The sequence below is a fragment of the Pygocentrus nattereri genome, chromosome 28 (genome assembly GCF_015220715.1).
Source record: "Pygocentrus nattereri isolate fPygNat1 chromosome 28, fPygNat1.pri, whole genome shotgun sequence".
Lineage (NCBI taxonomy): Eukaryota > Metazoa > Chordata > Actinopteri > Characiformes > Serrasalmidae > Pygocentrus > Pygocentrus nattereri.
In genome coordinates this window covers 19,639,126-19,651,674 of record NC_051238.1, presented here as the reverse complement: position 1 = coordinate 19,651,674, position 12,549 = coordinate 19,639,126, and the positions used below count along the sequence as shown (strand labels likewise).

At 39.1% G+C, this 12,549-nt stretch overlaps 1 protein-coding gene across 4 annotated transcripts in view; it reads left to right on the top strand.

The window, feature by feature from the left end:
• The window catches only part of specc1la (sperm antigen with calponin homology and coiled-coil domains 1-like a), a 39,007-nt gene extending 28,107 nt beyond the window's left edge, over positions 1 to 10,900 (top strand). For all 4 annotated transcript variants that reach the window (XM_017719106.2, XM_017719105.2, XM_017719103.2 and 1 more), the window contains exons 11-17: positions 1,604 to 1,694; positions 2,096 to 2,185; positions 3,372 to 3,531; positions 5,352 to 5,454; positions 7,444 to 7,560; positions 7,700 to 7,759; positions 8,493 to 10,900. In XM_017719106.2, the coding sequence (XP_017574595.1) occupies positions 1,604 to 1,694; positions 2,096 to 2,185; positions 3,372 to 3,531; positions 5,352 to 5,454; positions 7,444 to 7,560; positions 7,700 to 7,759; positions 8,493 to 8,582 (711 nt within the window). In that variant the 3' untranslated portion in view covers positions 8,583 to 10,900. The remainder of the gene's footprint in view (positions 1 to 1,603; positions 1,695 to 2,095; positions 2,186 to 3,371; positions 3,532 to 5,351; positions 5,455 to 7,443; positions 7,561 to 7,699; positions 7,760 to 8,492) is intronic.
• Positions 10,901 to 12,549: the final 1,649 nt, after the last annotated feature.

Genomic DNA, 12,549 nt, shown 5'->3' with positions numbered 1-12,549 from the left:
TTTTTTCCGAGGACATTCGCAGCTTTTTGTCCACCTTATGTTTGTAAACATTGTAAACCATCCATTTTTGTAAAGCTGCTTTGTGACAACATCAGTTGTAAAAAGCGCTATATAAATAAATTTGATTTGATGATTTGATTTGACTTATGTGGTGCAGCAGTCACATTCTGAACTGCTGCGCTATTTAAGGTGGAGCGGCGAAATTTGAACAAGCAGCCAGTGAAAAAGAAGCTGACTTCAGCTTCATGGAGCGTTGAAAGGCCTGATAGGAGGATGTTTCTCTATTTCCGCTTAACAGCTGAGTGACATTAACTTATATTTGCTGTTTATCAGAGCCAACAGGTCAGTAGTTTGTTTCGTTTGCTAATGTTTGTGATGACTAGTCACAGTCGTAGCACCATTTAAGGTGGAACCGGAACATTCAAACAAGAAACTGCGAGAAAAGCAGCTTAACTCATCCTTGTAGTTTTAACACGGGTAGTATAAGGAGTTTTAGTCTATCAGCATATCCTGCCTACATATTTTATGTATGGGTATACCTGTAAATATGTGCTACAGTAGAACGTTTCGATAAGGTAGCACAGCTCGTCTGAGCACCACTACAGCCCGCCTTAGTTTCATGTAGCTTTAGAGACATCAAATTGATGCGCTGTAGCTTTAATTCACATGAAACATTATTAGTATTATAGCTCTTTAATGACCTCCTAATTCGGAGGACTCAGTGGTATTCGGGAGAAAGACGTACACAGAACAAAATAAATCAGGTTCTGAACAATTTTATTTAACACAGGGTGCAATAGAGACGACTTTTTCGAAAACAATTTTCATTCTGGCTGTAGAGTAATTTACCTTCGACCCGGAGTTCCTAACATGGGCATAACGAGCACTACAGAATGACACGTGACTACAGGGGTCTGTTTCTACTCTGTGATAACTCTGTAAACAGTGATGTTGCAGTAATCCACACAGAGCACAAAAATGCTATATTATTTAGGTGCTTTTAAATGTTTTCCTAATGTAGATGTTGGCAGCTTTCTTAAACGAAACAAACAAGAAAAGCATTAAGGTTTTGTGCAGCGCTCACTCGCCTGTATGCTGATTAATGATCACAGCATCAGGTCATAAATCATTGGTGTCTACCCTAATGGCAGATTTTCACCATAAAACCGTTCACACAGAGAACTTTTCTGCAGTTCCTGCTTTATTGATAACTGACTTTGTTTAACTGGGGTGGCGAGAAGGGTGGCTGCACTTCACAGAATGATGGCACTGGCTTTCCCTTGACTGTTTCTAGAATCCCCTTTTTTTTGTAGTTGGGCAATTTATCCGCTCTCAAAAATGTGCATCTGCCAAAGTAATTTATGTTTGTATAATAAAATGTGTTCAGAGGTATTCCTCTGTGTGTCCCCAAACTTTTCATTGTCATTCACTTTTCACTGAATGACATCAATGCTTTTAGCCAAGTGCTACAGATGCAATCAGGCAGCCTGAGCTGATCATTTGACAGACATAGCAACAGTAACTAGACACATTTTGGATTGTTTTTAAAGGGTTAATGATATTTAATTGATATTCACAGTGTCTGGTTTGTGGTTGTTTACAGAGGCATTCCATCACAGGCTCTCTGGCTTCTGCAAAGCCCCTTTCCTCCCTCACAGAAAACAGACCCAGCTATGCTGACATCAGCATGCCAGGTGCGCCTGCAGCTCTTCTTAACGCAAGTCACATGTCCTTATTATATACTAACAAAGCCAGCTATGTTCATGTTTTAGAGAAGTTGCTCTTTTGGGGGGATTTGCAGTAGGTGTGCAAAAGCATCAAAGGGTAGGATAAGCAAATACTTGCTGTTTTCCCCTCTTCCTCTTAGATTTATATTTATTATTATATTTATCATTTATATTTGTTTTGATTGTATTTTTATCTAGTATATTTAATTCAATTTATTTTATTAATAACGTCCATCAAGGATGAGTTTTGTGAACACAAGCCACCTCTAGGTTGTTTTTGTGCTTCAAAGCAAAATTGTTTTATTTACTTTAGAATGACGTAAGACATGCGTGTTATGTTGCACGCTTACTCTTATCTCTCTCTGCAGGTGAGCATCTACTTCGAACAGCCAGTGGGAGTCGTCCTACCTCTGTTCACCAAAGAGTCTCCAGTTTGGACTCTTCCAAAGCCATTTCAGGTGCATTTTTCTTCTCAGAGCAGTGTAAACTTGTCACATGCATTTTAACAAGGCGATTTGATTACTGAAATTCTTTTTTTTATGGGGCTTCTGACAAAAACAATCCATCCTCTACAACTCTTACAAAAAAGAGAGCTAATATCACTGCCATTGCACTGGCTACCTGTGTCTTTTGGGACAGATTTCCATATTCTGTTTCTAGTTTTCAAGGCTCTGAACGACAGCATCTGTTCCAACACAGGATTGTAGATCTGCAGATACTCACTTTCTGCAGATATCTTCTTCTTCTTTCGGCTGCTCCCTTTAGGGGTCACCACAGCGGATCATCTGCCTCCATCTTGCCCTATCCACTGCCTCCTCTACTTTCACACCAACCATCTCCATGTCTACCTTCACTACATCCATAAACCTTCTCTGAGGTCTACCTCTTCTCCTTCTACCCGGCAGCTCCATCTCCAACATTCTTTGACCAATATATCCACTATTCCTCCTCAACACATGTCCAAACCATCTCAACCTGGCCTCTCTGGCTTTATCTCCAAACTGCTCCACCTTCACTGTCCCTCTGATCTGCTCATTTCTAATCTTGTCCAGCCTTGTCACTCCCAACGAAAATCTCAGCATCTTCATCTCCGCCACCTCCAGCTCAGCCTCCTGTCTTTTAGACAGAGCCAATACATCCAAACCATACATCATAGCAGGACGCACTGCTGTCTTGTAAACCTTCCCTGTCACACATCAGTCCTGACACCCGTCTCCACCCACTCCATCCTGCCTGCACCCTCTTCTTCACCTCTTTTCTACACTGTCCATTGCTCTGGATGGTTGAGCCAAGATATTTGAAGTCATCCACCTTTACGACCTCTACTCCTTGCATTTTCACTTTCTGCAGATATAATCTGTAATATACAGAAAAACGTGAAGAGGCTTCTTTTGGTAATTTGGAAATGTATCTTTTTCTTTTTTTTTTAGCATTTGATTAAAACAGTGCATCTCTTTGATGTTTATCTTTTTAATTAAATCTGTGTCATTGTCTTATGTGGTTTGAAGTAAAAATGAATGAATAATAATTTCTTCTATTAATGTCATGCTTTATCATTTGTTTGCTTTATCATCTATATGCACTTTGAGTAAAGATTATTATTATTATTATTATTATTATTATTATTATCCTTTTGCTTCCCAGTCTCTAGAAGGAGCAGTGAGGAGGCGAAGAAGGATCTAAATGTTCCGGACAGTGGGCCCATCCCTTCTCTAATGACCTTAAGTTCTGCAGTGTCTTCTCTTTCCCTGCCCTCCTCGTCCCCTACAGCCTCGGTCGCTCCTACAGCACGTAGTCGCCTACGGTACCTACTCTACTCTCAGTCCTCACTTTGCTTTGCCCAAATTATAATTATGTTCTAAATGTTTAATGTGATAATTGTCTCACTGGAAATGACAAATGTGTAATACTTGTGTTGCAGAACTCATAGTTTTAATATGTTTGAACTAATATTTGGGGCCTCATTCGAGTGACTCTCCCTGTATAATACCAATACCAATAATATAATAGTATAATACTGATATCCACTCTCAGAGCAATTTAATCCCATACAGCTGAAACAGTGATTACTCTCCCAGAAAGAGGAAGAGAATGATGGAATGGATGCTGAGATGAGAGAGAAGGAAGGTAGTTAAGGAAAATCCACAGTTTATTAGGACTGTTTGTGTTGTGAGATCATCCCATAAACACCATGTGACAACAAGCTATTCAGAAGGGAAGAATCATAACAGTAGTAGAAGAGGGAATTGAAGTGTGTGAAGTATTTGACACCGTCACAAGAAGCACATGGTGTGCTCAAAAATGCTTTGCTGCTCGTATTCCTGAGACCCCCAGGACATTCAGTGGCATTCAGTGGAGTTCTCAAAATAATCAGGCAATTGAAACCAACATGAAACCAACTGACAGAGGGATTTCTCAATGGGACAGTCATTCAGAACGTTTTCAATCAATCAAGAAATGGTTGATGGGAAAATAAGCATTTTAAGCCTATTGAAAAATGAAGAGGACATAATAAGATTTAAATAGTAGTGGCAACCAGTGGTCCCCTTTTTAAAAACACATGAAATCTGGTGAAATGTTGATATCTCTGAGATTTACACTCACTGGCCACTTTATTCAGTGTTCAGTTGCTTGTTAACACAAATAGTTAATCAGCCAATCACATGGCCACAACTCGATGCATTTAGGCATGTAGAGGTGGTCAAGACAACTTGCTGAAGTGCAGACCGAGCATCAGAACGGGGAAGAAAGGGGATTTAAGTGACTTTGAATGTGGCGTGGTTGTTGGTGCCAGACGGGCTGGTCTGAGTATTTCAGAAACTGCTGATCTACTGGGATTTTCACACACAACCATCTCTAGGGTTTACAGAGAACGGTCCGAAAAAGAGGAAATATCCAGTGAGCGGGCAGTCGTGTGGACGAAAATGCCTTGTTGATGTGAGAGGTCAGAGGAGAATGGGCAGACTGGTTCCAGATGATAGAAAGGCAACAGGAACTCAAATAACCAACCAAAATCTCTGAGGAACGTTTCCAACACCTTGTTGAAAGTGTGCCATGAAGAATTAAGGCAGTTCTGAAGGCAAAAGGGGGTCCAACCTTTCACTAGCAAGGTGTACCTAATAAAGTGGCTGGTGTGTGTATGTTACTGCAGTGCAATCTGGGTCTTTCCTTCATATACAAGTCTGCAAAGACACGTAATGGAAATAATTGACATTGTTAGTCAAACATTTAGTCGTGCAACACAGGTTCTGCTTTTAAAGCACATTATTGACTGTGTGTGTACATTTGCCTGTAAAGGGGGCTAAGGTCAGCCACAACACTTGCCATAATGATGAATCTGTGCCCCTCAGGTGTAATTTATCAGTGATGTCTTGAACAGGTCTAGATCTAGAACTTTTAAGATTTTTTCTAGATCTTTTAAAGTGACTGTCAGAATAAATATATTTCAAAGTTTGTAAAGCATATTTACATTTAGCTTTGCCTGTTTACAACACCATATGACAAAACAAATACCCCAAAATGAACCATTAAATGTATAGGTATGAAAAATTTGATTTGTGCTTTGTTTTAACTTAAATCTTAATGTTTGAGTGCAAGCAGAAATAACACATTTGCTTTTTTCAGAGAGGAGAGGAAGGATCCTTTATCAGCCCTGGCCCGAGAGTATGGAGGCTCTAAGAGGAATGCACTATTGAGATGGTGTCAGAAAAAGACAGAAGGTTATCAGGTACAGGCTTCTGACTTTTATTCATTAGTGATGTGTATCCTTGCTTAGTGAACATTCTGGCAGACCCTGGAATATACACTGTTCATTCGCTTGTTAACGCAAATAGCTAATCAGCAAATCACACGGCTGCAACTCAATGCATTTAGGCATGTAGAGGTGGTCAAGACAACTTGCTGAAGTGCAGACCGAGCATCAGAATGGGGAAGAAAGGAGATTTAAGGGACTTTGAACGTGGCGTGGTTGTTGGTGCCAGACGGGCTGGTCTGAGTATTTCAGAAACTGCTGATCTACTGGGACTTTCACACACAACCATCTCTAGGGTTTACAGAGAACGGTCAGAAAAAGAGGAAATATCCAGTGAACGGTCAGTTGTGTGGACGAAAATGCCTTGTTGATGTGAGAGGTCAGAGGAGAATGGGCAGACTGGTTCCAGATGATAGAAAAGCAACAGGAACTCAAATAACCAACCAGAATCTCTGAGGAACGTTTCCAACACCTTGTTGAAAGTGTGCCATGAAGAATTAAGGCCGTTCTGAAGGCCAAAGGGGGTCCATCATTTTACTAGCAGTGGCTGGTGAGTGCATGTAGGGTGCAGAAGATCTCAACCATATAAATTACAATTGGGATAACAACAACAATTAAAATAAGTTTTAAACAAGTCACTTCCTGCAAATTTGCAAAAAATGTTCAGTTTACTTTTTTAGTACTAGACAGGGATAGCTTCTCCAACTACTAGGTGCTGCTTTAAGGCAGCAGCAGCATGGTGTCACATGGAACACCACCACACAAGATAAATTTATATGTAGATGTGTTACTGTTTTTGCAAAAACCCACTAATAGAATTTACAAATACTGACTTTCATATTTGTATTCTGTGTACAGTTATTATTGGAATATGTAGTTCTGTGTCTCTTGACTTGCTACAGTAGAGATTAATGTTGCAGTTGTAACTGCACCATCTAAAAGCTTTTATGTCAGAATTGTCTAGGCTGTGACTTGAGACCTCTACAATTAAACCATCGGCCAGTATCCTGGCCTCCTAACTCATTCTTTTGGGCAAGGAGAAAGATTTGAAACAATTCATATTATCTTAAATGTAACTGTAACTGTACTACATTGCAACAATATAAGTCTTGCAATGCACATTTAATCCAGGCAGTGAGATATTTCATCTAAACTTTATACAGCTATTAAAAACAATAAGAAGTGATTTGAATCATTAGACTGATTTCTCTGTATCAAAAGTATTAGCAGTAAAATTCAAATGAAAAATGATTCAAATGAATTATTGACTTGCAGTGATCCCTGCTGAGCTCAATATGAAACAGACGAACCTTTAGATACATAGATATTGAAGTTTTAATAAGGGCAACAGAAAGAAAACAAACTCTTCAAGATAATTGTAGCCTGTCCTAAAAAAATCAGTGGTGTCACTACAAAAGCTCCTGAAACTGGAAATGCAGTGAAATTTCTATCACAAGCCTATTAGGAGTGTAACGTTATGCTTTTGCACAACATGAACATGGCAGTGTGGGTTGTTGATTGGTGCTGGTTGTTTGTTAAGTCCTAATATTAACAGTATGCCCGTTCTCCACAGTGTATTGTGAGGTCTCCATGATGCATACTTTTTTCTCCATCACAGTAACACAATGTACTGTTACACCTTTACGTAAGTCTATGGTGCCTCCTAAAGCACACAATACCCTTACTATTTAAACCTGTCATCAGAACTTGAGATCTTGGAAATGTATAATCCAGCAGTAATGTTATTGTTTGGTCTAAGTGTGTCCTGGTGGCCGTGGTATGAAACAGGCATATGAGGCTGTCATATAGATTTAAGAGACCAAGTCCTCTTCAATGTTTGTGGAACCAGGTTTAACAAGAATAAGTGTGTGGATCATTTTGAAATGTGTCAAATGTATTCCAATGTTTTTGGGGTTTTTTTGCCAGTTTTACTTGGGTATTACAATATTTGTGCCTGATTAACAGAACATTGATATAACCAACTTCAGCAGCAGCTGGAATGATGGGCTGGCCTTCTGTGCTGTTCTTCACACATACCTACCAGCTCACATACCATATCAGGAACTCACTAGCCTGGACAAGGCAAGCACTGCATCAAGACTGACACATAATACATGTATCTACAATATCTACAAATGTTTACTGGAATCACAGAATCTTAAAACATACTGCAGCTGGAAAATTTTATCGCATTCTGACAGTGTTGTTTTTTCACTTGTAGAGACGTAACTTCACTCTGGCTTTCCAGGCAGCTGAAAGCGTAGGAATCAAGTCCACTTTGGTAAGAGTCTACTGGTTAGTAAAACTGTACATGGCAATTTAATTTACTGATTTTGACCATTGAAATCTTCTTTAAATATTTCTCTGTTGTTATTATTATTATTATTATTATTATTATTATTATTATTGTTGTTGTTTTTGAAAAAAAATCTGCTTGTCCTTGTTCCTCTATACCTCTATCCCTGGAACCTTATATGGGGCATTGTTTCAAGCTGCTCATGTTTTGGCTTCTTTGAAGATATTGCCAAACCTGATGTGCAGGTTTTGAGTGTAAAGGTTTTGCGATGTGCTTGTCTGTTTTTCACCGTCATGCCATCCTTTACACGGTTATTTTCATCTCTTACATTGCATCCTATTGACTACTTATCTGCACTTATCTGTCTAACCCTGATTTTTAATCCCTCCATCATTGCATAAAAACCCATTGTCTACCATACTATTCTGATAGCGTACATCTATGCATTCTGCTGTCCCAATAATATTCATATGTAATTTTCCATAAATCTGTAAATATCTATAAATTTGTTAACTGAAAAGGAATAAATAACAATCCAAATATTCTTCAAAAAAGAAAGAAAAAAGTATGAAAATATATCATGTCATTATTATTAAATTAATGAAGTATCTTGGTGCGTCAGCATTTTAATGTTGATTTTTAAGATTAGCTACTGTAATGGCAGTTAGATCTTTGTCTCTCCCACCCTCTCTCTGAGTTGTTCTCTTTGTTTCCTTAGGATATCAATGAAATGGTCCATACTGAAAGACCTGACTGGCAATGTGTAATGACATATGTCACAGCTATATACAAGTACTTTGAGACCTGAGAACGTCGCTTTCTCTGACCAAGCCACTCTGGTCACTGTCTCTGACCACGGTTTTCCAACCAAATCTACCCCTCGCACTAGTAACTTCAAAAATAAGGAACTGAGTTGATGAAAACACTACATACTGTCCTGTTTTATGAGTTTGCCATTTCTGCATGGGTCCTGTGTAGGTTCCTCAGTTTGGGTGATGAGATGGATTCAGACTACAGAGATTGTGAGGAACCTGAGTAGCCTTCGTGCCTTGTCCTTTTTTCCACCTTAGCTTTACACACTGTCAAATGCAGTGTGGAAATTAGTCAAAGTCAATCCTTAAAATGCTTCAGGCTTAATAAGGGCTTAGAAAGAAAGACCAAAATGTTCCAGAGCAGAACAGGGATTGTGAACCACTGATCAGCCAGGAAAGTACTGGCATTTTGTTTTTTTTTGTTGTAGGGTGTTTGGTAATCTGCATTAATTACATAAGACTTTTTAGAAACTGTTGGGCCAGAGTCTATAATGAATCTGACCATTGCTTAAAACACTACAATAAGCTTATGTATGCTCCCAAGCCAGGTTTACTTTAGTACCCTACTGGATGAAATACATTATTTGTCCAAAAGTTTATAGACACCAACTGGTCCAATGTTTCTTCTGAAATCAAGCAGCCCACTTGCACCCCTACCCACACCCCCTCCTGCTGTAGTAATACCCTCTACTCTTCAAGAATGGCTTTACATTACATGTAAGGACACTGCTGATTTTTAGAAAGTTTTTTTTTTATTTTTTAAAAAACTTTTAGAGCAATTTATCTTATGTTCATATTCATTTTTACATTATAGTATTATAAAAATAATAAAGTACAGTAAGAGATATTTGTTCATTCATTTGAACTAGGAAATAGGAATAGCGGTTATAACCCAGTGTCCAGTTATTTGGACGTGTAATCAAGTGCGCATTTATTTTCTGGCCAAAACAAAACACTAAAAACACGAGGTAACAAATAACAGTTCAATTTCCTGTAGCGCTCTTTAAGCCCGAATAGATGTGTCGCTGTTTTGTAGGCCGTGTCATGCCCAAAATAAGAAACTCCAGATCTAGGCTGGTTTTGCCTATGGGAACAATTAATGGTATTTTTTGAAAAACTTGCTTTGTGGTAAACAAAAAAGTTTCAAACCTGATTTTGCCATATGTGTGTTTCACACAAATGCCATTGGGTCATCTGAATTATGAGGTCATTCATTTACATCCAAGCTAACACTCCTGCGCTTCAATTGGGATTATAAAGGCCAATGTAGACTATGTAATAACAGTGGTCTTGTATGTGTATTGCAGGGCACACTGCACAATTTTGTAAATGAAATCTTGGCTATATTCTGTGACAGACTGTACAAAGCCACATGCAGCAAGTCAGATCATAAGATAAAGATTGTTTGGACCTATTATACTGAAAAATGAGGTCATCCATATGCATTTGTTTTTTGCTGAGAAAATAAGGTCATGTAACTTAAAAATGCTTTGGTGTAATAGTGACAATGTTTTTCACAAAGGCACTAAATTGACCGCTGTGGAGCATATCTCATTAAACATCCAAAGACCACAGGTTTTTGACTATAGAGTGTACCAGTGCCTTAAGTATGGCAACCATGCTAAAATACCCAGTACAAACCATAAAGCTTTGTCCAGTGTGGTAGTTGGGTGGCTTTGGCAGTAGTAGCCTGCACTTTAAGTAGCTATTGATTCCTCACCTGCATTATAAAGTTCAGTTCATGCAGGTGTGGTTTGCACAGCATTGTACAGCGAGAAGCCCCATGGTGGTCAAACCGGTCCAAAAGGCTGGCGAGGAGTGAGCACCTGATCAAGGTCTAAGAAGGAAAAGCATCAGACGCACAGGATGGGCAGCTGTTCAACTCGGCAAAGAAAAAGAAACACACAGAGAGTTAGTTCTGTAAACTGTCTGTGACTCATCACAGCTTATGGTGTTAAGAGAGGGCAGCAGAGACTCCGGAAGGTCAAGTTATTACAGGCTAACTAAAAACGACAGCCAGAAGGGTAACAGAGACATGAAGGCTCCCGGAGATGTTAGTGGTAGACTGTGTCACATCCTGTGATGTATGCAGGAGTGTTAGCTTGCTTGTGGCATGAATGTAGAATTAGAGCCAGAGTTTTTTATTTGAGCATCTAACTGGCTGAAATATGACCTCAGAGGTCAGAGTTATACACTGTATTTCCAAAAGTATTCAGTCGTCTGCCTTCACACGCATATGAAATTGAGTGACATCCCATCCTTAATCCATAGGGTTTAATATGATGTCGGCCCACCCTTTGCAGCTATAACAGCTACAACTCTTCTGGGAAGGCTTTCCACAAGGGTTAGGAGTGTGTTTATGAGAATTTTTGACCGTTCTTCAAGAAGCGCATTTGTGAGGTCAGACGCTGACATTGGACGAGAAGGCCTGGCTCACAGTCTCCACTCTAATTCAACCCAAAGGTGTTGAATGGGGTTGAAGTCAGGACTCAAAAACACCCCCACACCATAATCCGCCCTCCACCAAACTTTACACTCAGCACAATCCCGGACTCGTCCATCAGAATTCCAGACGGAGTGATTGGTCACTCCAGAGAACACGTCTCCACTGCTCTGGAGTCCAGTGGCGGCGCTTTGCATTGCGCTTGGTGATGTAAGGCTTGGATGCAGCTGCTCGGCCATGGAAACCCATTCCATGAAGCTCTCTACGCTGTTCTTGAGCTGATCTGAAGGCCACATGAAGTTTGGAGGTCTGTAGTGATTGACTCTGCAGAAAGTCGGTGACCTACGTGGCTGAGTTGCTGTCGTTCCCAACCGCTTCCACTTTATTATAATCCCAATGACAGTTGACTGTGGAATATTTAGTAGTGAGGAAATTTCACGACTGGACTTGTTGCACAGGTGGCGTCCGATCACAGGACCACACTGGAATTCAGAGCTCCTGAGAGTGACCCATTCTTTCACTAATGTCTGTAGAAGCAGTCTGCAGGCCTACACTACTGTGTGAAAGTCTTAGGCATCTAAGCAAATTTTTAAACAATTTCCTTCAGCAGTGAGTTTATCATAATGTACATTAGAATAAAGTCAGATTCATAATTCAAATAAACATAAAAACAATAAAAAGTAACAAGAAGTTCTTGGGTCCATATTTTTCCTTGACACCTTCACAGCCGCCACAGAGACTCGTTAATATCATCAATTACATCATGAGCACAATTTACTGAAGCACTGATTGGTCAAACCAGGAGCTGCTTTATAACTACATATAATACTGGGCTTCCTCGAGGAGAGGCTTGGAAACGGTTAAACACACGAACATCCAGAAAATCACTATTTATTATTTATTCAATGATTTGGATGGGTGAGTGAATACTTTTGGAAATATGTGTGTCTAACCTAAACTTTTTTATAGGTTTGATAGTCTAAACAGTATTCAGAGATGTTTTAAGAAACCAAATTCTTAAAATTTTCTTATTTTCAACATTTCTGTTGAAATATGCACATGTGGTTCTTGAGTACAGAACTTGGTGTATTGTTTTTATTTCACTACTATGTATTCTGTAAGTTTTTTTTCCAGTCACGTTTGTGCATTCTGTGTATTTTCCAAAATAATTTACATTGTACCAAAATCTGTGATTTCATAGTGCATCGAATTGTTTCTTTAAAATAATAATTGAGCCATTGAGATATTTTAGAGGCTGATTCCTGATCATTGCATTTTATTACTACATGGCAAATTCAGTTCTGGCTTAAACACTGATTCCAAACATTTGTACAGCAGTGTATACATTATAAGGTCAAAGTATAGATAATGTGCAATGTACTGTGATTTGAAAAGCTTATAGTGGAATACTGTTCTCTCAACTTGTCTTAATAAATTTGACATTTTTTGAAGCACTGTATTCATTTCTGACTTTATGAAGCTGACCTTTCTTCATATTTCAGCAGTGATGTGCACAACAG